General features: G+C 36.1%; 1 protein-coding gene across 1 annotated transcript in view; it reads right to left on the bottom strand.

The window, feature by feature from the left end:
• Positions 1-60: 60 nt before the first annotated feature.
• The window catches only part of Tbx18 (T-box transcription factor 18), a 28,039-nt gene continuing 1,334 nt past the window's right edge, over positions 61-26,765 (bottom strand). Inside the window, exons 3-10 of the mRNA XM_010631172.2 lie at positions 26,271-26,545; positions 25,771-26,184; positions 23,570-23,671; positions 20,114-20,285; positions 12,451-12,618; positions 9,177-9,241; positions 3,380-3,474; positions 61-2,080 (exon numbers count right to left, since the gene is read on the bottom strand). Coding sequence (XP_010629474.1) covers positions 1,356-2,080; positions 3,380-3,474; positions 9,177-9,241; positions 12,451-12,618; positions 20,114-20,285; positions 23,570-23,671; positions 25,771-26,184; positions 26,271-26,545 — 2,016 coding nt within the window. The 3' untranslated portion in view covers positions 61-1,355. The remainder of the gene's footprint in view (positions 2,081-3,379; positions 3,475-9,176; positions 9,242-12,450; positions 12,619-20,113; positions 20,286-23,569; positions 23,672-25,770; positions 26,185-26,270; positions 26,546-26,765) is intronic.

Raw genomic sequence — 26,765 nt, forward strand, 5'->3', positions numbered from 1 at the left:
ATATATACATATATTATCTCAAGGACATTTTTTAAAAAGTAATGCTATTTTCATTGCCTCACTTCAGAGATTAAAAATGCTGTTGAGGTTAAAAGTTTTATAGTTCCTTTATCATAATTAGTATCTTCCTCCTTAGGACTCCAAGAGGGCCTTTATAATAATGGGCTTTGGCCTTTCACTTCAACCCCCACAAGACAGATTACTGGAGATAACCCTCTGAAATTCCTTGCACTTTAACACCATAAAGGCCTAAGATCTGTCTGTTTTGAACAAGACTCAGACAGAGGGATAAGGTTAAGGAAGGGGAAAGTTTCAATTTGTAGGAGTTACCAGACATAAATATGATAAGTAGCTTAAATGTCCTTTCCTTACTCAAAGACCATGGGTCAGGAGGATTTAAGATAAAAGAAAAAAAGATTATAATGAAAAACCAAGCTACACAAAAACCTAAGGAATAGTTGGCAGCATTATTTCTTTGTGTTTAAAAAGATAATCATTTTTCATTGGAATCAAATAATTTGACAATTATTTATTTCTTTTTCCCATTACTCTTATATTCCACCTTCTGTAGTGGAAAATGGAATTTAAGGATGTTTATATATAGAATATTATTTTGTGTCCTTTTTTGATGAACTCAATAAAATGACCCTCAAATCCAAAATCCAGGAAATATATTCCCTGCCTGATGGAAAGTAAAAAAAAAAAAGAAAGAAAAAAACCACAAGCTCCTCTACCTTCCTTAGAAAATAATTATGAGTTATGAATTTCATAGATCTGAGGTCATATAATATTAGCAGTAAATACGAATAAGCAGAAATGCAAAACCTAATCCATACTACAAACACCTCAGAACTAATATTAAGACTTCAACTGGCTTTTGCAATTTAGGTTCCCACACTGTGTCCAAGAATTACAGAAAACACAAGACTCTATAAGTTAGAGTTAGGCTGGTTATAGAAAGTATGAACTGTTTAGACCATTTTTCTGATAAATTAAGTTATAAGTCTTCATCTGGTGAGTATCATTGCCAAGTTTCAAGTTTACTACTTCATTTTCCAAAGAGTCTAAGAATTCAATTAAACATCCTACGTGCACGCCAATACTCTGTGCAACTGGATGAAGGAGGAGGAAAAGAGAGAGGCTTCATTATGCCACATGTTCTATATACAGTATACACATAGACCATAGATAGTTTACAGTCTCACCATGAGAAAGTCAAAACCCTCAGCGAGCCTTCATTTTCTATTATATGTACATTTTACAAGCTACAGATAATTTCCTTCTATGCTGCTTTTTTAAAAAAAGACTGAAAATACATTAGACAGATTCAAATGCAGTTTAACTTAAAGGCTTCATCAGACCATATGTGCAGACACTTGAGATGATGACAGAGTTAAGCTTCCTAGGGTCCTAGAGTCAAAGAAACTCTGCTGACCCCCACTGCTAAGCAGGTGCACTCCTTCCACAGGGGGTAACATCTGTCGATCAGTCATGGTCCCACTCGGTGAGGACCCCAAGAAACTTCCTTGGGAAGAAACAATTTTCTCAGGACTGGCAGCCAGTTTGGGGGATGTGGAGAAGTTATATCCATACAAGGCACAGGGGCTGTGTAACCTGAAAGTGTTATAGGAACCCTGGTGGGTCTGGTTAGTAGCAAAGGCATTGCTGGAGGGTGAAGGCATGATGTACTGAAGTTGGGGGGACATTCCCGAGATCTGCATGGACAGGCTGGTCTGTGGGCAGCTGAAGGTATCCCCATCAGTGCTGGCCATGGACATGTTCACGGAGGTGCTGCTGCTCACACCAACATAGGAGGGAGTCCTGGGTGAGGCGAAGGTCTCACTGGTCTGGTTGGTGAGCCTGTTGTAGGTCTCAGCCAAGGATGTGCTGTACCGGTTGAGGGTGAGGCCTGAGCGGGCACAGGCAGAATAGTCAGCTGGGGCCAGGCTACACAGCTGGCTGGTGTTGGGCCCCAGATGGAAGGCAGGAGAGGAACAAGAGGAGCCAGACAAAAGGTGAGGGTGGGTGGCAGGAATACCATTCCCAGTACCTTGGAGTAAGGTAGAAGAACTTGCATTGCCTATAAAAGAAGTTGAAATATAAAGAATGACTCCACACCCATCTTCTCCTTTTAATTTTGTAAATACATGGTAGACATGACTTGTAACCAGGAGTACCAGAGTGATACAAGGCTGAAAAGGAGATGGTCTCAACTCTCTAGGAATTTATAATTTCACTGCATTCAGACTGAAAAATTTTAAGCACAGATCTCCATATTTTAAGGAAAATTATCTTCCTAGGGAATTAAGTATAATCAAGACCTCTTTCCCATCCATATTTTAGCTTTTCTTTCAGTAAAGCTTACTCTGAATCAAATGTTTTATCAAAAAAAAAAAGTCAAAGGAAAAACTGAATTGGCTGGTGGCACGCCCTGCCTCAAACTTATCTGTGGCTTCTAACAGAAAGCATGTGTACCAACGACTATGGTATCACAGCTCTCAACCACGTAGTAGTATAATAGTCTAGCTCCTCAAAAATGCCACTTCCAACCAGAAAACAGGTTGATGAATCACATGTGAACACAAAAAGAGAGGTCTACCAGACCTATGAAACTTAGAGTGACTCATCCTGAATCTAAAAGATAACAGTGATGCTGGCTGACTCCCCTTGTCTGGATTTCCTGGCAGATTTATGTTTGTAAACATAACAGAACTTAAGGGGAGAAGAGAATTCCAAAGGACAGATAGCTTTAAAAACCTTTATACAGCATCTCAAAATAATCTAAAAGTCCAGTAGAACTAATGATACAAATCTAAAACCCAATATGTGAACATCTCATTGGAAGCCGGCAGGATCCTGCTATAAAGCCTGACTGTAGGAGGAAGCACAGAGTCCTACTCAGTGAGTCTATCCTTTTCTGAGAAACACAAGCCTGGACTTTTGGGAAATATTCAGAGAAGAGCCACAGAGGTCTGCCAAAGTGTGCCAGATTTCATTATACACCCAACAGGAGAACACTGTCTGTAGGCAATTTTGCTGAAGGAAGGGAAGAAGCGAGCAAGAAAGGGTGGACTAGGACCATGGTTTCTTATGAAGTGTTTCTGGCCTCAGACACCACCATTCACCTCTAATTTTAATGAGATTTAGTGGTGAGGTAAAGTTCATGAACTAAACAGCCTAAAACATCTAAGATTTAACCTATGACTACAACAACAATTTTTCATGACCAATTCTCATTCCATAAGGAAAAGAGATGGATGCAAAAGCAGGAAGATGATGGTGAGGAGGTTACCTTTCTGGGGATAAGTAATGATTTCTCATGTTTCGGTGCCTGAGTTTCTAGCCAGAAACTGACCAACTCAGGAGAGTTATGAGTTACCTTGCTTGGGAATTCCAGGGATATCTTCAAAGGTGAGAGTTCGCAGTGAAGGTCGCCAGAATGCATATGACTCCACCAAGGCTTCTAAACCCATTCTAAATGGAAGGATAAGGGTGGGGTGGACAGAAGAAGTCTAGTTAGGAGCAATTGGAGCTTTCACCACAAATAAGCATCTCAGACAACAACACTGGTATCAACAGACATCCTCAACCGTGGCACCTTGGGAGCTTGCTACAGACAGAAAGAAATGTTTCAGAGGGTGAAGCATGAAGAAGCCACATAAGATGCTTGTTCACATTTTTAAAAACTGAAGCCAACTTGAGTGTTGAGAAGCTCTCCCTTTGGGCTAAGTAGTTAAGGTGATGAATGTCCATCTTGGCTGCTATGAGTTCAAGGTTCTGCTGTGGTCTGGAATAAATCTGTAAAACCTCTCCTATAAGGCATTTCTTATAATGAGTGGTGACTCATTGCCTCAGGAGCCATCTCAGAGGAGCAATAGTCCAAAGAAAACCAACTTCCGCTTAGAGAGCACAATATTCACCACCAGCCAGGCTGGCCTGTCCTTCAAGCAACAAGAGGGCCAGGATGGGGCAACACTACCTCCCGCCCTTACCTTCTGGCAGTGAATGGCACAGCAGGACAGAGATCTCATATGGCTATCATGTATATGGAATATTAACATCAAAAATTATTTTAAAGCCTCAAAATATATTCTTAAAGAATGTACACTTACAAGTATGAGGTAAATTGATTATTTACATGGCATGCATATTTTAAAACAAAAGCAGCTACTCTAAATGCATCTATAATCTCCTACTATGACAAATGGTTGAGGCTCCCCCTTCTTATGTATCAGATGACTAAATCTTCTAGGTTTTTGGATTAAGGCCTTTCAATTAGCCATTTTCTAGGAAGCCTGAGACTTTCACCACTCATTCCTCAACCACCTCAGTCCTAAGATAAGATTGAGCTTTTCACTAAATCTACAGCTCTAATGTAGGAACTGGTCGCTTCCTGGGAGTATCAAATACTAATTCAGATATCTCTGTGACTGTCAGATGCTCTAGTAGTTTTAACTCAGTTTCTACATCCTGTGGATTCCCTTTACCTCCAAATCACGAATTACAAAGTAAGAAAAGGGGAAACCATTCCAAAAAGACACATCACCTATATGATAGTGAAAGTTCTCCAAAGAGCAGAAGTAATTTGTGCAAATAAGACCATTTCATATTACTGTCCTTTTGTGCCAAGGTATTACATGGAGAATCTGAACATTAGTGTGTGCAGGTCACAGTCTCCATTAATTCAGTAATTTCTGTCCTTGGGGACATCTTAGCCATAGAAGAAGGAGCTATGTATGTGTGGGTGTGTAGCATGTACGCAAGCACATCCTCTCATGAATTCATACAGGGCCCTGATGCATCTCTTCAGTTGTACGCTTGGAGGAGTTCTGTTCAAAGAGCCATTTCCAACCTCACACAGATGCTATCACAGGGCTGCCAAAGAGAGAGGAGGACACAGAAGGGAACTGCACCTGCTTTACCTGGATTACCTGCAGAGAACAGCAGCTGGCTTACAACATAATCAATGTACTACAGAAACAATTATTTAGTGGTGAGGACCCTAGATTGGGATTACAAGAACTGAGTTGTGACTGCAAGTCACTAAAATAATTGTGTGGCTCTAAGCCAATTTCTTAACCCCTCTGGATTCCAGTTTCCTATAAAGTTATCACTAGACTAAGAAAACTCTGAAATCCCTTTTAGCTCAAAATTTAAGTGACTATTTTTCCAAATCAGACATCAAAATCTGTGGCAAAACTATACCTCAAATCCAAGATTATGCCACATGGTTATATTTTCTATACTACTAAAGTACTGATTTCTGGGCAGTTTGGCAGTCTTGAAGCCCCATGGTGTCTATGTGTTGTATAAAATACTGGACTAATGAATTCTAGGTGTTATTTAGATGATCACTCTATATTTAGTTTATATCCATAGTAAATGTGTCTTTTTCTAGAAATAAGATTATTTTAAATGCAAAAGAGGGCCGGGGATTTAGCTCAGCAGTTCGGTGACCTGCCTTGTAAGCGCAAGGACCTGAGTTCAATCCCCGGTATAAAAAAATAAATAAATAAATAAATAAATGCAAAAGAATGTTAGAATATAGCTTTTTTTAAAATCCATTTTTATCTTTATTTTTTAAACTGCTTTTTATTACCACAGATGGATTCTGATAATGGTAGATTTAAATAGTAAAGAAACCAAAGTAGTTATGGAGCAGTCTTGAAGGAAGTTTACTAAGATAATTAACAAGCATCCAGTGGACTTAGAAATGTACTAACTAAATCAGTGTGCATTGCTGTATTGTTTTGCTTTAGGAATATAAACTTTATTATGCTTTAAATCCATAAACCAAATACTTGAGAAGTTATTGAATATTGTAAATATATAACCTTAAGCTTTAAAGAGATGATCTAAGTTGACATATCTACAAGCAATCTGATTTGGAACTACTGATATTTTTCCTGAGGCTGCTGTTTCACACTGCAAGTTCCAGAAAGGATTTCAGATATTTTACAGGGAACAGTTATAAAATATTTATTAGCTGAATCTGGACTTTTGTTAAAAAGCCTTCATTTTCTCCAGTAATGGAGACTTTTCTCATCTAGTTAAAGAAAAGATGAAAGGCACCTCCTGCAGGAGAGTAGCCAAGGCGATAATTTATACAAGGTGCCTTTGAACAACTTCCACGTTTTATCACCACCCTAATTTATGCTATCAAATGGCCAAGTTTATTTAGTAAAATGGTTATGTTTTTCCTGAGGTATTTAAAGAGAAGAAATTTTTGTACCTTCCTGAGTAAAAAATTTTATAGGGTCAAACCTAAGGCCTAACTGAAGAATGAAACTATTCTCAGCACATAAATTCGCTCTCACATAACAAATGTCTTGCAGGAGAGCTTTTAAGGGCTGAAGCTACTGATTTCTATAAAATAGGCTATGGAGCCATAAATAGCCAGGAAAGGATAATTTTTAATTAAAGAAAATTGTTTTATAAAGTTTAAACAATTACATGTCCATGTTTATTTCTTGTCTTGTTCAATTTGTTTATTTTATATATGAGGAAAAAGTAAAAACTATTTTGCTTTTAAAAAAAAGAAAGAGGGTGATAAAAGAATATTTTGAACTTTTCCTTCATGGGCTGTTAATGTGTGAAAAATTATTGTGCTCCTCTTTGTTCCCCAAACCACTACATCCTCCACCAAGATAAATAATAAATAAGTTAGAAATGTTTATAACTGACCAGTTCTCTTTTCTTCATATTTGTGAACTTAACATTTACCGGTCAAAATGGTAAGATCAAAATTTTTTATCAAGGGATATTGACTTATAGGTAATAAGAGCAAAGTGGAAGATAAATAAGACATAGGGAGATTTTTTTAAAAAAAATGGATTGGGGAGCAAAAGATGGAGGAAGAGAAGGGATGAGAGGGGTAGGGGATTGAAAAAAAAAGAAACAGGAGAATTAAAATGTATTATGTACATGTACTAATTCCCCACAATACAGGTAATCATTATGTACTGCAAATGTGTACTATTTAAAGAAAATATATTTAGCACTGCAGGGGTATCAGTGCTAAGCAAGAAATAGCTTCATGAGAAAAAAGTTAAAACATTATCTTACAAGCAAAGCGACATTATACTTCATTTATAATAAGTTATTATTTAATAATTAGCTCAAAATAAATATTTTAAAATGTTAAAACATAATTCATTGTTTTCTCTATGTCCATTAAAAACATTTAATGCTTTAGGAGGGTCAGCAAATAAATAATAACAAGTACAATTATATGTCACACCTACGCATCCTGAAACAGACAAAGGGAAGAAAAATACCTATCAAATCTAGCATTTTGACTTTACTATACCACATAGACTTACTAGTTTCTTTTACTAATGCTATTAATTTTTTTTCTGGCCATATTTAAATAACCAAATGTCCTTTCATTATGCTGTCATATTTAGACTTCTTCCTGTAAACCTGTCATGTACATCTGTCACCTCACTTTCAGAATATTCATTCATTGTTGCTGTCTATATACTTTAAGAATGTTTCTTAAATTTATTGCTTTAAAAATGAACTGACAAGGTAGAATCAGTGAGACCTCCAGTGATGTCTTTGTTTGAGTAATGCCTTAGACATAGTTCCTGGTGTAAACTCAAAGTCTGAGTTTGAACTCCTAGAGTACCTGTATTAACAAATTATTTTTCTTCTTTAAAAGAAATAAACTGAAACCAATTCAAGAGAATGGATAAATACTATTCTGATACAATCAAAGTCACAAGAGATTCTATCAAAGCATTTGTCAAGGTAGAAAAAGAATCACCAGAAAAGTTTCCTTCAGTCACCTCACTAAGTGATGATCTAAGGTTATTGAACTATGGTTCGAATTGCATTCAATTTTCAGTAAATTGAAAAGTCTGGTAAATTGAAAAATTCAGAAATCTCAAAATCAAGTTAGCCAGTAACTATTGTAACATGACAACAGCCAAGAAAATACATAAAATAATTTCAATGCAGGAGACAACTGTGGGTGTTAGGAATATTCACAAATCTTCCTGCAGAGTGCAGAGTTCCAGAAGGAAGTCTTTTCTATCATTCAGTCTTGTTGATCCATCTGCGCGAAGTCTATTCTCTGTTGTATTTTAATTACATTTTAGTCCTTACACATTTAAACACGGCTTGGTGTTTAATGATATCTCACATGTGAAGAAGACATCAGGCTTTTGTGAGCAATTGAGTACATTCTGAGCAAAGATTTCTGTCACCAACCTTGCTCAATCTATCAGCTGAAAGAACTAAAAATCTAGACTATTAACTGTTTTCTCTCTAAAATTTCAAATGAAATTGCCTCTTAAAAAATGGGGATTTTTAACTTCTTGCAGGTACTCATGATTAACACCAAATTTTCAAGGAGTATTACAATATTTGAGAAATAAAGTAATCAATTTTTAAGTACTTCTTCTTAAAAAAATTGAAGTTAAAGCCTTACCCAGAAAAGGCTTTGGAGAATATTAGTCTATTATTACATTCTATTACTCACAGTTATTTTAGAAACTGTTTTACTAAACTGTATTGGAATAGAATCATATCAATCAATATAAAATCTCTTGGCATACATACTAGGTGATCTGCTTTTTAATAAAAGTAATAAAGTGGAATTCATTATTGTAGCTCTCCCACTTAGTACAAACACTGTAAAACACAACACAGAAAAAATAAACAAGTGTGTGGCTGTCATCAGAGCCAAGACAAATTTGGAAACTAAAGAACATTAGCTCTTTTGGCAACAGGAAGTAGTTTCATATTCCAGTTGGAAATCTGAATTAACAAGAGACTCCAGCAGACTCTCCAGAAAGAATCAATAGACAGTTGTATCATCCCTAAGGAAACTGTAAGCAGAGGCAAGAGAGCATTGACTTGAATACCGAGGCCCCTGAACATGTCAGGGCTTCTTCAAGGCCACTTTAGAAACAGCTCACAATATGCACTCTGAGCACGTCCATCTTCATTCACCCCAACAGCACATGTAAGAAGTTCACCTTGGAGCGGGCCACAATGTTGCACTCCAAAACTAACTTATATCCAAGGAACAAAAGTATTAACCAATTTAAAGTCTCTTCAGAAATTATTTCCATTCAATGTTAGTAAATATAAGTATTTAGTTGGCGAGGGAAATTCACAAAAAGTTCTCAAATACATTTATCACCACTAGGTTTTTCACTAAGACTTACCTGTTTCGTCCAGAGTCTCTAAAGCCTTTGGCAAATGGATTCCTGTCTATCTTAAGGCGTGTAATCTGCAGAGTAGGAAAAAAATTAATGTCTAATATAAAGATCAAATAAGACCACAGGGCTACAAATTATTCAAAATTTAACAGACAAAGACATTGCATTTTCCTCATCGTTCCCCAAATATTTTAATATCCTTGCTGCTAAAAGACAATTTCAAAAGCCATCCAGAATCTTCATCTGCTGTAAAAAGATACATACCTAAAAAGGGTGGGGGGATACATACCTACCTTTTTCTTCCCAATTCTAGAAGAGAACCCAGCCAGGGGTGCTCTACCATTGAACTACATCTCCAGTCCCCTGCCTCTTTTTTGGTACCACAGATCAAACTCAGGTCCTTGTGCTTGCAAGACAGGTGGCGGAACCACTAAGCTAAATCCCTGGCCCTCTTTTTTTATTTTTTTACTTTGGGACAAGATTGCCTAGGCAAGAGTCAAACTCGTAAACCTCTTACCTCCTTGAGTGCTGAGATTTCCTTGAGTGCTGAGATTAGAGGTGTGGAAAACTGTGCTCAAATCTCCATAATACACAAAAGTTTGTTTGCTTTTAATACTCCTAAAGTATTAAAGAAGGAAAATCTAAATTATCTGTCAATATCTGTCCTATGCTTGACAATCCTCTTGGAAATGAAGTCACTCCCTTTAACTTTGCTAATGTGGTTTAATCCTGTTCATCTTGCAATAGAGGTGATGGGGACAAATAACATCCAACGACTTCTGATTATTAGTGTATTTCTACACTGAAATTTTAAGCTCTTACACAATGTTCTCTTCTTCAAAATTGGGTAATATTGACACTCCTTTAACTTTCTGCCTTTGTATGTTTCTGTCTCTCTTTTAATCTTGATGGCTCTCATCTGAAAGTTTTATTCTTTCATCTTTTATCTGTGGAGTCCTAACTTTGTCACAGCACCACAGTATCTAACCAGAAGTAACCACTTTTTGAAGGTTCTAATGCAATTAAACCTTATACATATAGTAGAACAAATGGCATTTTTACTTTTAACTGGCGTTCAAATTTGTTGACTTATTACCAGTGTCTTGCCCACTAAGACCCCAACTTGGGTTCAGAGTGGAATTTACAAATGTCTTAATCATCTCCAATTAAGCATTATCCTGAACTTGACACTAATAAATAACATCTCATCTGTTTCTTACCTGATCTCTACTATGCTCCGAGGAATTTACAGTTTGTTTTCTCATAGGTACACTATGCTTTGCTTTCTAAATTTCTCGGCTTAATAAAATCACAAAGTTAATAAGCATTTCTAATAGCACCATCTTGACTAAGGATGAAATGCATTGGCTGTCAATAAGGCAAAGAAAGCCTTTGTAGTTCCCCCTGTTCTGCCTGTGCACACTTTCATCCACCCTCCAGACAGTGGTGCAACACTTAGGACGCATATGTTCCATATGACATTGTCTTGGTATGTGGATAAAACTACATTTTAAAGGCTATAATGAAAGGGCTTGATAACTACTTCTCTATGTCTGCCATTTTATCATTGAAGGGAAGTTTTTGTCCTTATAGATTATAACTCAGTTCTCTGTTCCTTTCAGTAATGTTTAACACTAAATAAAGATGCAAAATCTTATATTTAAGAGTATAGATTTATATAATGGTGCCCGTCTAAATAGAAATGCATCACAATTACTATTATCACTATTTTTATTACTAACACTATATTTATTAACTGCAGACTATACTGTACTGTTTTAAGTGCACTACTTATTTAATTATCACAGAAGCTTATGTGTACATATTACTCCAAATTTACATTTTTCCATTAACATAAGGCTTTAAAAATAACTTTCCTAAGATAATATGGTTACTATGCAGTAGAAATGGCTTAGAATCCTAGGCAACAGAGCCCAAATTTTTAGCAACTGGATGAATCTGCTCATCGGTTTTCCATAAATTCTCAAAAATGATTGCTGGGAAATTAAAAAGTGAATTTGTTTCATTTTATCATTATCAATTTCCCTTCTAATTTTTCTACTCTCTTAATTCAATCATCAATGTTTATTAAATGGATGCTAGCCCCAATATGTGCCAGGAGCCCATGGCGTTAGACTTAATACTTCACAAGGGGTAGAAGAAAATACATATAGAGCACAGCTAATTTGTGTGTGTGAGAGAAACAGAGAGACAATGAATCTGGGTGCTAAAATTATACTAAGACCTCTGCTATTTTCACCTTATACACTAATTTTCTCTCAGAAAAATTTCATTTTCTAGTATTTTAAGAATATCATCCTAATTATCTGTAGATCTTCCAAAGGTTACAGCCCCTGACAATTTGATAGAGTGGCAGCACGAGTGTAGAACAGGCTGGCTTCCACTGTGGAGCTGAGATCTCCACCCGATGACAGCACTGGGCCTGTCAGTCCAAAAGTAAAGCATACAGAGAAGTCTACGTCTTCTAAAAAGCTTTAACATAGCAGACAGCACAGCTGAGAAAGTAAAAAGCCTTAAAATTTTAACTGAGATGTAAACAGAAATGGGTGCCTAAAATAATTCATCTGAAGGCCGGGGATTTAGCTCCGTGGTTCTGCTGCCTGCCTCCCAAGAGCAAGGACCCGAGTTCAATCCCCAGTGCCAAAAAAAAAAAAAAAAGTATCACGTACCATATGAGCCTATTAACCTACACTACATAGCTATTTCTTCTGAAAATTGGCTAAAATTGCATTCTGTTCTGTATTTATTCAACTCCTGTACACAAAGACTCAAACAAATACATACGTTTCTTCACATAGAAAAATTAACCTCTCAGATTATTTACAACTTCATGAAATAATTATTTCACAATTGCTAGTGTCTCAGACTATGAAGTACACAGCACTCTGTATCACAATTAAAGCATGGCTTGAAGCAAAAAAGTCCTTTTTGGAACACAAAAGTGTTTGTACAGTAAAAATGATTCTGAAATAGTTTAATGGGCTAGTTTTAAAATCCATCCCAAGCTCTATGATACAACTCCCTTTTTATATTTTACATGTCTGTCTCCTCTTGACTGAAGAGATCCTTATTAGAGTAGCTTTACATGGAGAATCATGGTTAAAGAATTGTTATTTTATGCATTCACAAACACCCATGCACATGCTGAATGTCGTACATGGCAAATGCTTTATAATTCATGGCATGTTGATATAGCCATGAAGAATAGCTAGCTTTTATTTACCCCTAAAGTCTTTTAAAAATGAACAGAAAACAATACCTGCTGATTCTGATAGGCAGTAACAGTTGTGAAGACAGTTTCTGGAAAGGAGAAAGCTTTCACTCCCTCTCCAGATGGGACAGGCTTGATGGGAGAAAGGTCATCTCCACAGTCTTTACGGATGACATGCACTCGTGGCTGGTATTTGTGCATGGAATGAAGAATAATCTGTTTTGAGGAAAGAAATCCACATTTAATCATGAACGTCTGCCTGATCTTGGTACTATGACTAAATATATAATATGTAAAATAAATTCCTGCTGCTGGGAATTAACATTTCCAGGGATACATAGGCACCAATTTAATAAAATATATTAAAATTAGACAGAGGGGGTAGGAAGTTATTTGTAAAATTTATAGAAAAACATAAAATTAAATTTTTTACTCAAGTGAAACTCTGGGTGTAACCACGGGAGCCCAACATCAAACTTTTCTACTGTTTAAAATATAATAGGTCAGGGATTTAGCTCAGTGGTTCTGCCGCCTGCCTTGCAAGCAAAAGGACCCGAGTTCAATCCCCAGTACAAAAAACAAAAAATAAAATATAAGAATAAATTCATCTGCATTTTATTTATAATGAACCAGATGAAACCAGAGTCCAAACTAGTAAAATTAAAAGAGATTAAAATTGCTGTTTAAATTATATAAAATCTACTCTCTAAATATAAGTGTTTGCACTCAAGATTCTTTTTAAGTGGAAATTATTTCTTTATCACCTACTACATATGTCTGCTGAGGAGCAAAGGGAATTAATCTTAAGGATGCCTAGGGTTAGGTTTGTATGTGGCTCACAAAGTCTCCTGATTGCCAGGAGAGCCAAGCGTTGGTGCCTCCATCACAAGGCTTCTTAAAAACTCTGACTGCAGAGAATGGAACACTGGCCTTCCCAGACTCTGCTGAGTGCTCTGTAATGTGGCTAACCACCTTCTACCCAATTATTTCACTGAGAATTTATCTCGAGAAAGTATTCCAAATTCAGAAAAGCTTTCATAGCAAAGATGTACATAGAACCATAATAATGGAAGAACTAACTATAAACCACCTAAATGTATGCTATGAGTAGATTAATTCAGTAAATGAAAATACAAACCATGGACTCCAGTATTATTCAGTTGTTACTAACAATCTTTAGGAAAGTTTTAATCTTCAAGTGACAAAATAGGACCCAAATTGTTTTTGCCACAACTACATTAAAACTGAGTATAAGGGGTTGGGGATTTAGCTCAGTGGTGCCACCAACCTACTCATAAGTGCAAGAACCGAAGTTCAATCCCCAGTACCCCCCCAAAAGAGTAAAAGGGACCCATACAAAGCTATGAACAGTGTGCTCTCTTGTGGATGATGAAACTATGGAAGAACTGTTTCTCCTTCTTTATATATTTTATGACCTTAAGGATGAGCGTCATCCAGTGTGATTTTCTATTGGCTCTTGAATTCTATATTCAGGCATTAACAAATTATTTTAGTCAAAAAATTCCTATCTTTCCTGAGCTGTAAAATTTGAATTCAAGAATTTGGAGGAAAAATGTTTAAACAGAAGTCATGGGAAAACACAGTGGGTGTCCTGACTCACATCTTTCATGATGTGGGCCGTTTAATAAGCCAAATTCAGAGTCTTTGCTCAGCTCAAACACATATAGTCTTGTACTCGGAGAGTGAACTCATTTCCACAAAAGGATGCCTTATCTTCTGGTAGTAGCTGATGAGGCAGTCAGGGTGTTTTATTTTGTTTAACATAAAGTTTCTATCAGTGGAAGAAATGCCTGGAGGGCAGATCTAATCATTTTTCTGTGATATCGCTGACCATACAAGCTTCTTGGGAGAAGCATGAGAATGAGAAAAAGGCAGAGGGGACAACAGACTTCACCATCACCTCTGGACACATGCGTGAATCTGAAACCTCAGGAAACTGTTTTTCCAGGTGTAAGAGAAGGGCAGAATTTCAATGATCCATTAGTGGCTCATGAAATCATTTCAAAGGGTTGTAACCAGACATTTTAAAAATAAATAAAATTATTAAAATAAACTAGAAAATAGAGTGAGCTGCTTGGAGCAAGGATGATAGGTACTGTTTTGCAAACATTTTGTTACCTGTGTGTACATTATACATAAAGAGTGTTGCTTACTACAAGTCAGGTAAAAAATTTGAAAAACAGAACAACATTTAATTCTAATGATTCTATCAATACATCCTCAAAAGATTTTCACTAAATATGGATTTTTTCATTTCCTCAGCATATAATTCCTAATTGATTATGTGTACAAATCTTCATTTAAAAAGATATAATGGAAATCTTAGTTTATATCCTTAGAAGCCCCAATATCTCAACAGAGTTTAAAGGTATCTTCCACTTTGTATTTTTTATAGAACTATATTGAGGGAGGGGATTAGGAAAGAGGGAAACTGGGGTCTGTTCTCTGCCCTCCATTTAGGGGTGTTCTCCTTCCCTGTTTGATAGGCGGTGCTCTGTATAACATTTCTAAATGTGACTTACATTAGCGCCCTAACTTAAATGTGAAGCAGCTAAGGTCTATAAAATGAGACTTCTGAATCTTTACTACTGGACTTGGAAGCCAGCTGATTTGGCGCACAACTCATTTTCTGTACACCATGTTTATGTGTATTCATTATAAATTTATGTTGTATAGGTAGGGATCATCATTGGGCTAGGCCCAACAAAATAAACATAAGATGGTTGCCAGCCTGATGAAGCAAATTAATCAATTAAAAAGCCCCAAATGATGTCTCAGTCACTAGCTGAAAGTTTATGATGTAAATTATCTGGTCGCTTTCCAGAATTATTTATTATTATAATGATAACTTTCTACCTTACTATTCTTGTAAATGTGAACATAAAACAGCCAAAGACCAATGTTATGTTATATGTTAATTTAAACTTTTACCTCTCCTTCATTTCCTAATTAATCTCTCTCTTTAACAAATTGATACACTTGATATTTTGGAGAGTAGGAGAATTTGAGGGAAAACCATTCCTCTCTTTTCCAAGCTAAAAAACCAAGATGCTAGTGGTAAGAAAACAGAATTTATAAACTCCCAGGGAAAATTAGCATAATTTTCAGAAACAAATCCCAGAGCATAAGAACAATTAAAGAAAAGCTACTTACATCAAACAAGCAAAAGTAAGTACATACCAATTTCAAAAGACCAGAATGGACAGACTAAGAATGAAAAAAAACACAAATTTATTTGGGTTTTCTATCAGTCAATGAAGAAAAGGTTCTTGTTTTGTGATAAACCTGTTCTCTCAAGATTTCTCCATGTAGTTATACACATTTTGATTTTAATTTTTTATATTCTTCCACAGTCAAAAAAAAGTGACTTTAGTTGGGATATTTTGGAATAGGGTAGAGAAATGACTGGTGTAAGCCTATGTTTGCATGTTAAGGACCAAATGCCAATAGTAATCTGAAGATTTTTCAAAACAAATAATATATGTTTAACACTGACAATAGGAATTTAGTGTATTCCTGGAATTTTTATTTTTATTTATTTATTTTTTTTGTACTGGGGATTGAACTCGGGTCCTTGTGTCTGCAAGGCAGGTGCTGGAACCACTGAGCTAAATTCCCGGCCCTCCATGGAAACTTTTAAAGCATGCCAAACAAAAGCCAGTTGTTCTTTGTAAGATAGCACAATTTGTTTTTTTGTTTTTTGTTTTTTGTTTTTTTTTTTTTTGGTATGGGGATCAAACTCAGGACCTTGCAGTTGCCAGGCAGGAGTGGTGCCACTGAGCTACAACCCCAGTCCCACAATTTTATTTTTAAAGAACTACCATGATGAGTAGTCAATATTTTGCTTATTTACTAGAACAAGTCTAACCAGGAAAACCACTGACCTCATATAAATGAGCACCACAATAATAATATTCATCCCCAAAGCTCAAATAATTATCTGATGTGCCTTTTCTATGCTTTCCATCTCTATTGAGACAGAGTTTTTAATGACATTACCCACTAGCACAGTCACACAGACCTATGTCCATAATCACTGAGTACTTTCCCATGTAGAGTCTAATACATGTGTTTCTACTTTAAAGACTAGATTTGAGTCAAAAGAAGCATAATCTTTTGTATTTTGGATCTGATGGGTTGAAAGTGCCTGAAATTTGACAGACGGGCAGCTGCAGCTAGTCTTACAGAACAGCTCAATACGGAAACTCCTTGCTGACTGGAAATTTTCCAGATGACTTAAATTCTCCTGCTGGAATAAGCAGAGCAAAAGATCAAGAAGAACAGATGATAGAAATCTGTCTCTCTGCAGTTTTGGTGATACTGGGTACCAACTCACTTTAAATAGTTGAGGCCAATGCTGTAAATGACAAATCACAACCTCTATAGAAAGACAGTCTTACTTTTGTTTTTATATGTGATGTTGTATATGAAGCACTGCTTATAAATATATGCTTTCCAGTTCATCCGTTCACTCAAAGTTCTCTGACTTTAGTACAGCCCATAAGAAAACAAAATTTCTAAGAATGGAAACTATTTATCCAGTATCACAAATGTGTCTTACCTCTAAGCCACTGCAAATTCCTCCTGCTACAGAAACCTTTTCAACCTCTCCTGCAATATTTTGCTTCCCCAGTTACATAGTTCTCAAAGAAAAACAGAGAAAAAGAGGGTATTGTATCCTCCATTTCTCAACAGTTGTGAGTACAGACAGGCCTTCCTCCAGGCCCCCAACTAATGTACTCTCTTCTAAAGTACCCCTCCACTGGGAGGTTTAAGGTGCATCATTACCTGCCTTCTAATTTTTCAGGAAAATGATAATCTAAATGTTTTTCTTCTGTTGGCAAATTCCAGGTGCATAGAGAAGATGTATGTGATGAAAAACTACCCTACCATCTAAATGAATCTTGGTTTGCATAAAAGCCAACATAATGCTAGCTATAGATACCCCAAGTATCCTTATTATAAAGTCTTCACAACTTTCAAAGATCAGCCATAGAGAGACACTCCACTCTGGATTCTCATCAATATTTCTCTGTAAATATTACTGGTATTTGAAAAGTTGAAAATCACTTCGAGAAAAACCACAGTGGTGTATCACCTCATGTCTCATGTGGTCCTAAAGTGAGTCACAGCCCGCAAGGAGTTGGTTCCTGCAACCACTTCCTGGTAAATTAGAAAAGTAGTAAAACTTCCAGGTCTGAAGTTCTCAAGTTATAATGTTACATGTTTGCACATCTTTAGCAAAGTAGAATTGGGAACCGAGAGAACCAAAAAAACATAGGAAAGCAACTTTAAAGATTTCTCATTTGAGTTCACAAATTTACTCCAGATTTTGGTAACTTCCTTTAAAGTAAGAACAAGGTTGGGAGAGAGATGAGTCCCTGAGAGGTGCCAGGAAAGGGATGATTAAATTAGAAGGTCCCACCATAATGGTATTACTGTCTGCTTAGTCCCTGAGGCAAAGTCAACAATGGAATTACAAATTCTTAATCTCTAGGCTTGCCTGGAGTTATCATACTGAGTAAACACAGCAAGGTGGCACCGTTACCTCTATGATGCCTTAAGGTGATAATCTTAGCACATGTTTCCTTCTCCATCTATCTAGGCTACAAACGCAATGAAGGCAGAGCTCATGTCTTTGTATCTTTTACCACATTTTATAAAGTTACAAAAAGGATATGCTCTTTAAATAATAGAAAAGAGCATTTTCCCTTCACATTTCTTCTCTGGTCTCAACTGATGGGTACATACATTTTAAGCATTTGCAAAGGCAATTTCCTTGCTTCCAAATTGCATTCAAATAGTGCCCTCTCTCGCGCTCTCTCTCTCTCTCTCTCTCTCTCTCTCTCTCTCACACACACACACACACACACACACACACACTCTTGCTCTCTCTTGTGCACTCTCTCTCTCACCAATCTGCATATAAACTTCAATCTTTCCATGATTCTGGGGGTAAACCAAATTAGATGAGAACCAAATCAAATTTCTCTATAAGGTCAACACTGAACCTCAGTGTTGAATTTGATTTTGTTCTTGTCCATTTTGGTTTGTGACCAGAATCATGGAAATAATTAAGTTTATTAGCTATGTATATCAAAGTATCATATACATTTATATACACATGTACATATTCTATTTTCTAAAGAATATTTTAAATAGTCTAGTGAAATTATAAAGATGAAATCATATAGATAGGTAAACTGCTAAATCTGTATCTAATATTAGATGTATTAGAGATTAGAAATTGTTGGATACAAAGATTTCATTCATTTGAACTGAAAGAATGGTGAAATGATTATATTGATTTAAATTATTTAAAATTTTGTATCAATTTAAAACTTTTATATTAACTATAATATATAGATTGTGGGTCCAATTAACTCTTTAAAAGAGGTATTCTTCAACTGTAGTATGCAGAAAAGAGTAGTATAATTTATTTTAGATTTTGAAAACAAGTAATAGAAAATGGTATTTAGTCAATGGTATTTTTTTTCTTATCTAAAAGAAAAAGATTCAGTAAACATGCTGCCAGCATTCACAGACAATTCCTTCAATGAGACAGAAGAAACCAAAGTTATTTCATTGAAATCACGGAAAAACAATTCTTGTTTTTCTTTTTTTTTTGGAAAAACAATTCTTACAAACAATGTTAACTTGTAAAATGAAACAGAAAATAAAAAGAAAAGAAATGAAGTAATATACTAAAATATAGGACATGAATCTTGATTCATAGTCTATTTTTCTGATTGTATTTTACTAAAAGAGGCAACAATAAACAAAAACACTATTGATGTGAGGATTTACTGTGCCTTAAAAATCTACCACTATGAAATTAGTGCTCAAAGGTCTTCATGAGGTAAAGTGCTTATGAACTGGCTAGCAACTTGCAAATCACATCCTGCTATCAATATATTACCAGCCCATGTCAGTTTGTATTTTTGTTTTAAAAGGTTTGCTCATAAACGTACTTTCTTTATGTTTCTGCTTTGAGAAATGAGCAGGTTTTATGCACAATATATTCTTCAAAAAGCATTTCAGCTCTGCTTCAATCAAAACCCTCTCAAATAACAGAAACCTGATAGAAATGCTAGTTTTGAACAGCAATCAGCATGTAACCAGAGTTACTACTTTACTAATATAATAATGTAGATAATGTATAATAACGTAGAACAATATGGCACAAAAATTAATAAGGAGGTTAAAATGGCTGTATTATCAGAATGGCTAATCTCTGGCTTACTATCATGTTTCAGCAGTTTTAAGAATAAAAGGAATTACTGTAACATATTTTGACACGTTAGATTTCCTTTTAAAGCAACTGGGAATATGCAGATGGAATACACGAAAAGTATAAGCCTGAATTGACTTTGGGAAACAATGAGCCCCAGCTGAGAAAAGGGTTTGGTTCAAGGAGGATACAATAAATCATTATCCCTGCTTATCCAAATTCACACAAGTGCTTTGGCTAAAGAAAAGTCTACCTTGGATTCTCTCATTCCAATAAAAACACAATATATAGTTTCAATATGTTAATGTCTCACAGGATAGATACTTCAGCCAAAGAATGGTCTCTGACACAAATATAATCAGATTATGCACATGCTGGTCAACCAGGAAAGGAGTATCTTCCTTCTGTCAGACATGGCACAGATATGGCTGTGACATCCAGCGGTAGCCATCTACTCACGTGGCCTTGGTCATCCAGTTCATTGTTGGTGAGTTTCAGCTTGTCGAAGCTGATCACTTGTCTCATCCAAGTCTCCCCAGAGGCAGGCGAGTCTGGATGTATATACACCCGGGGTGGCACAGGGGAGTCGGCATTGCCTGCCACCATCCATTTGGAGCTGTGGTACACATACCTGAAAGGCAAAGACAAGAAAGGCCCTCAGGATCTGGACTATTTGTTTCTTGGTATTTCCGATTCGGCAGAATCAAGACCAAATGTGCACTCCTCTTTTTAAAGCCTAAAAGAAATTTATTTCTGCTTTATACCCAAATTAAGTCTTCAAGCATTTTTCAAAATTTCTCTGAAGCAGTAGGGTCTGCTTGACAACTCAGAGTAAGTAGGATATGAAGGACTTAGTGGAAAATATGCACACTATCACACCCACAAATGCAAATGCTGTTCCTTAATTCTAACCAATCATTTATTCACATCAGACATGCTAACTGTAGTCCGATATTTTTCACCTGAATATTCTATTGACATGAAGTTGCCAAACTTGCCTTGAAGTAAACTCAAAATACTTGAAAGTTATATCTTAAAAAGATCACTTTGTGTTTTAGGAGACTTAGAGGCTGATGAGACAGACACTAGGAAGATGAGAGGAGAATGCCATATTTTGAGATGAAAAACATTTTATCTATTATCATTTAGAATTGCATTTTTCTAGTGCTATAATACTATAAAGTCAGGATAAAGTATGCAGTTTAATATAAAATTTTTGAATAATTATAAAATGTAGGCCTTTATTCATCTCCTATATTTCTCATACCAAATAGCTTTCAAATGCTGCTAATCATGATACAATTACACTTTGAAAAAATAGTATATCTAATTAATATTACTTTCTAATTGCGATAAAATGATTATTTATAAATTTGTGCAAATATATTGATTCAACAAGAACAATATTTTAAATGACAATATCTCAAGTAATAAAATCTCTAAGTATAATCCTATAAGCGGACTATTATTTATTGTTGCTTGTTTTGTTTGGTTTTGGTTTTGGGTTTGTGTGTGGATGTGTGTGTGTGTGTGTGTGTGTTCTGAGACAGAGTCTCAATATGTAGTTGAGACTGACCTGGAACTGACTATGTAGCCCAGGCTGGCCTCGAACTCACAATGTTCCTCCTGCCTCAGCCTCCTGAGTGCTGGGATGTCACTTTAAAATAAATTAATTAAAAACTAGAAACTAGAGAATCAATGAAGAAAAAAGTATAAAATAAAATTATATAGTCTTAGATGTTTTTGCTTCATGTGTATGAGAATTTGTCATATAATGTATAGTAACTTTGCAAATAGTGTCAGAAATTACTACCTGTATAATATACAAATTTCTTTTTTTTAAAAGAGGAGATGGGAGGGTAGGGAAGAGAAGGAGCTGTAAAAAGGATGAAGATGTGTACATATAAGGCCAGCAATTTAGCTCAGTGTCATCGTGCCTGCCTTGCAAGCTCAAGGTCCTGAGTTCAATCCCTGGTACAAAAAAAAAAAAAAAAAAAGCATATGTATATGTACCAATTCCCCAGACTAAATGTATTTATTATATATCAAAAACATACACTAATAAAAACTTTTAAAAAATAAAGTAGCATAAAATATTTTCATAACATTTCTTGTGTGGCTTGAGGGTCACGTGTTTCATTCTCTTTTGAGCTCAAAAATGCTTCTATTCTTTACAGTAATTCCTTTCCTTGGAAAAAAATACATAAGCACAAAATTAAGAGTAATTGTTTAAAAACTTCCTTCAAATGGTATAATGTAGTTTTAGTAAATGAATTACTAACTGCAGACTCTTGTGATTACAAATTTTACATTCTAATAAGTAGTAATCATTTTTAACTTGGCCAAATACCACCCTGATATCAGAAAGTAAGCCAAATGTTTTTAATACTGCTTTAAAGAGTTAGAAAATACAATGAAAATCTTAGAAATTCAAGAAAGAAACTTCACTGTAGCTATGAATTGGGTTGCTACCAGAATAAACAGATATGCTCTGTCAAAATCTTGCAAAATTATGCACATTAACTAGTTCAAACTCCACACATATTAAGCAAATAAGTGCTACATGTTAAACATTCCTTGTAAAACATTCTAAATACCAACACTAAAAACAAATTTCTTTTTGCTAAGCAATGTAAATGAAAGCAAATTTATGTTTAACAGCTTGATATTTTAAAATCTAGCATTTTAGTACTATTATGAGAAGTTTCCTTGCTTTCTGTGAGAGTAACTAAAAATCACTTAAGTTAAATAAAACATCAAAATATATGGAAGAGATATGGAGGAAGAATTAGGCCACAAATAGAAGAAAAAATGATGATTTACTAACTTCATTATTTTCCTCATACAAAACTCAAATTATAATGTGGGTTTTGAATCAAGTATATTTAATGAATGAACTTGTATGTCTTCTAGCTTCTGTTATGCAGTAGGTAATTTTAGAAAAACATCTTCATGAGTTATTTAAAATAAGTAATAACATTTATCCATAAAAATTCCTTTCTATCATTCATTTTGTAGCATTTCAAGTCCTGTTTAAATTAAAATCTGCATACTTTTGACAACATAAAGCTATTTTGCAAAAACTTCCCACAGGTTTAAATGATGAAAAGCAAATTTGATTTCATTTAAAAACTATTAGGTACTCTTTATTTTATAAAGATGAGACAAATCTTTTGATCTTCCAGACATTCAAAACTTTCTTTTTTAAACGGTAGTATTTTTAGTTCTTCAGAAAATAAGAAACATTGTCATTGAAAAATTTTGATTGTTTTCTTCCAGAAAATATGCAGTAAAGTTAGACTTCAAACAAAGAATAATTATCTTTTCAAAAGTTACTTGATAGGTAAATATATTCTGTTTTACATATCCAAATATAATAAAGACTTTAAATGATAATTGCTAACCAACCAAAAATAATCAAGAATTAACAATTCATTGCCAGTTTGGAGAAGTCGTAAAATCTGAAATTTTATTTATTTTACTTGTAGACAACTTTAAATAATTTTCTCAAAGGGAAAAAGTCTACAAATATTTATGATTTTGAATGTAACAAGACAAAGAAAGTTAATGCAAAGATAAAAATATAAAGAAAGCATAACATTTCATTTACCATTATGTGTATCTCCAAACTGCATGTAAAATCTCTGAAAATTCTAATTGAAATGTGACTCTATATGAAAGATAAATTCAGTTTAGCAATACTAAATTGACCCTATTAAGTACTCAATGATCGAAGACATTTTTGTTTCTATTAAAGGCCAAACAGAAATTCTGTTTCCACATTTTACATTGTTTCCACATGGGTCTGGAAATTCTATAGGCTTCTGGAAACACAGATCACAGCAGTCACAAATCATATGGGCTCTCTTGGCAAAATCTTAGTGCTTTCTTAATTCCTGCATCCGATCCCTATACCTGTATCTTTTGTTGTCCACCGGTACAATATCCATGGCAATGTAGTATTGTTGGTGAGGATCTAATCCAGAAATCTTCACTCTCATTGCAGGAAACATGCGTCTATTTATTAAAAAGAGGAGAAAGAGCATTTGGGTTTTTTGTTTCTGATAAGAACTGAAAATGAATAAATTAATCTATTTTTAATATGATTAAATGTATAGCATTAAGTTTGATAAAGTGTTAGAACATAGGACATATCCAAACCAAAGTTTTAAAATGTAATTTATTGTACCACACACACACACACACACACACACACACATATTACATATTTATTGAATTGTCCATATAGCTAAAAGCAAAAAAATTATCTACTGAGGGAGTAATGCCACTAAAGAAAGCACTTTACTTTTTAAACAAAATCAATATGTATATTTACTTTTAATAATATAAATAATAAGGTAGAACAAGTGGTAGAAATGGAAATTTTAAATATCTGAAAGTGATAAAATATAATGTGAAATTTTAAAAGGGTTATAAAAAACCACAAGGAGCCATTGTGCCATGCTATAACCAAACAGTGTGTTCTTTATTGAGACATGACTTCCTATCTGCAGCATGGTAAAGTTGAAGTAGAAAAGTTGCTCTAATTTTGAAAGACAGAGTAAAACATATTTTTGGAATGCAGAAACTAAACACAATGCATATTTACCAAATCATTCTTTTCTCCATCATACTTCAAATGTTTTCTTCCTAAGCCACTTACTCAACTCTTTGCCAATTAAAACAATGAAAATCTCCATTTCTCTTAGCTTGAAGAGCTACAGCAAAGGAGTTGCTAAATTAGATGCACTTTAAAATGTGCACAGCAGCAAGGAACACAACAGCAAGTAATTATATATATAACATAAATATAGACATTTGTTCTTTAAAAAAATCATCTTTGATTTATGTCCAGGACTGTGCCAGTTAATTTTTGCTCATTTAACTTTATAGTGCAATCTTCAGTAATGTTGTTTACCAATTTTTTTCTATTACTATAATGCTATTAAAGAACACTTCCAGAGGACTGAAAGTCCATTATTTCTAACTAAGCATAACAGCAGTTTTAATATGGCACTGTCTGCTTAGTATTATTTCAGTGCACCTGTAAGATAAAGAGTAAAGATCTGTAACTATATCTTTTATAAGATAACTGTTGCTTTGTGTTATTGAAGAACTGAATTTGGATCATTAATAAAAGCCCTGTGAAAATGCAGAAGGTAGCAGCATATGGATTCAATAAAATGTTTTTGTAATTTCTAATAAGTTTGGATACTTTTATACTATCCAGGTTTTTACCATGTGTACTCCCTGAAAGAGTAGTGTGTGTGTGTGTTTTTAGTTTCTCTTAGGATATTATTCAAAGATTTTATTGCACTAAATGAACTGAAAATTTTAAAGTGAAAATGTCTATGCCTACCTAAACTTAATATGAACTACCAACAAATTCATTTATTTTACTATCTGGTTGTGCTAATTTCATACTTTAAAATACAGATTACTTCTTACATTTATTTTTAGCATTCTTCAGCAAATTTAAGCTAATGTGCCAAAATTTCATTTAGGAAAAATATTTAACCATGCAATTTGATTTGCAAACAGGATTTTTAAAATTCAGGACAATTATTTTTACTGCTACATATAATTAAACATATATTATGAACGATTATAATGAGTTTTCACTGTAGTCTAATTTCAAAATAATACAACACATCATGTTCTTACAGTGCCAAGAAATTTTCTGATAGAAGAACCAACCTGGAAAGTTTATTTCTGAATAAATAAACCATAGTTTGCTATGGAATAAACTTTGTAAAAAGAAAACAGGGCGAGGGTAATGTTCTCTAGTTCCAGAACGGATAACTATAAATGCCCCCCCCCGGACATAAATATGACCTCAAATCCAAAACTACTCTTCATTCAGAACATCAACCTTGACAACTGTAGCATAGATGACCACAGCGATTTCTCCCAGTATGAACAAGGTGCGGCTGGCTGTGTCACCTAGTGCACCATGGCACACAGAGGCAAAGCCAGCCTGGAACTGAGACCCGACCCACGCTGTGTCAGGTCTGTCAGAAAATGCTCCCCACGCTGCAGAGCCGTCTCCCAAACCGCCCAGAGTCGGGTGAGGCCTGAGCCGGCCCAGGGGGGTTCCGCGCCAGCTTGCCCCTTACCTGCCCGCCTTGGTGATGATCATCTCGGTGCCGATTTCATGAAAGCGCTTCCAGAGCTCGGCTCCTTGCAGATCCACCCTCGGCGCCTGAGGCGAGGGCAGCGGGGTCGCGGGACCCCTTCGGGGATCCTCCGGGAGACTCCAAAGAGGAAGCATCCTGCAGGAAGCCATCCTCACAACTGCCTGGACAGCAGAAGGCACAGAGGGGACATGGTGAGGGCTCCCGAGGGGAGGCCGGCGGCAAGGAAGAGAGGACTGACAACAACGGAGGCACTCCGGTGTCTTCGGGTCCTTGCGACAAACCGGAGCTCCAGGGTCTGCCGGGCCCCCAAGTCCCGCGTCCAGGGATCGCTCGCAGGCCGCGTCCCTCCACCCGCTGGGCTTCTGAGGGGTCCAGGCCCCACATAGCTTCTCGCTGCGGAGGGGCCCTGTAGTTTAAGTGGGACGGACTCGGAGCCCAGTTCCTGAGTGCCAAGTCCCGAGTTTAGACCGCGTTACTACCCGCGCCCCAAGCACAGGCAGCCACGGCGCCCCGGGCCCCGGGCCCCTACAGGACTCCGGGGAGCCTCGCTTCGAGCGGGCCCGAAGCATCTTCTGGACACCTTTGCAGACCCCGCGGCGCCACGCTTCAAGCCTAGCAGCGAGGCAGCTAGGCGAGCGCTAAAAAGCCAGTCCGATAGCGCCAATCGCCTTGGCCTGGGGAGTCGGAGGGGAAGGGACGGGAACCTCTCCGCTAACCCCCGGGAAACCACGTTTGCAAGTACACCGCCCTCTTCCTGGTTTGCACAGACGGTTCAGGGCATTCGTTCCGGTTTGGGGGGTGTGTGTGCCTGCATTCTACCACCACCCCAACATACACACCGCTTTAGGCTTTGAAAAGTTGAGAAAGAAAAAGGAGCTTCCCATTGGCTGGAACCCCGAGGGAGGCAGAAGCGAAAAGCGCGGATCCGAGCCTTTCGGTCCCGTTCACGGCCCAAGGGCGCTGAGTGGGTGGCA

The sequence above is a fragment of the Fukomys damarensis genome, unplaced genomic scaffold (assembly GCF_012274545.1).
Source record: "Fukomys damarensis isolate Sample0158 unplaced genomic scaffold, DMR_v1.0_HiC HiC_scaffold_14, whole genome shotgun sequence".
In the NCBI taxonomy this organism is placed as follows: Eukaryota; Metazoa; Chordata; class Mammalia; order Rodentia; family Bathyergidae; genus Fukomys; species Fukomys damarensis.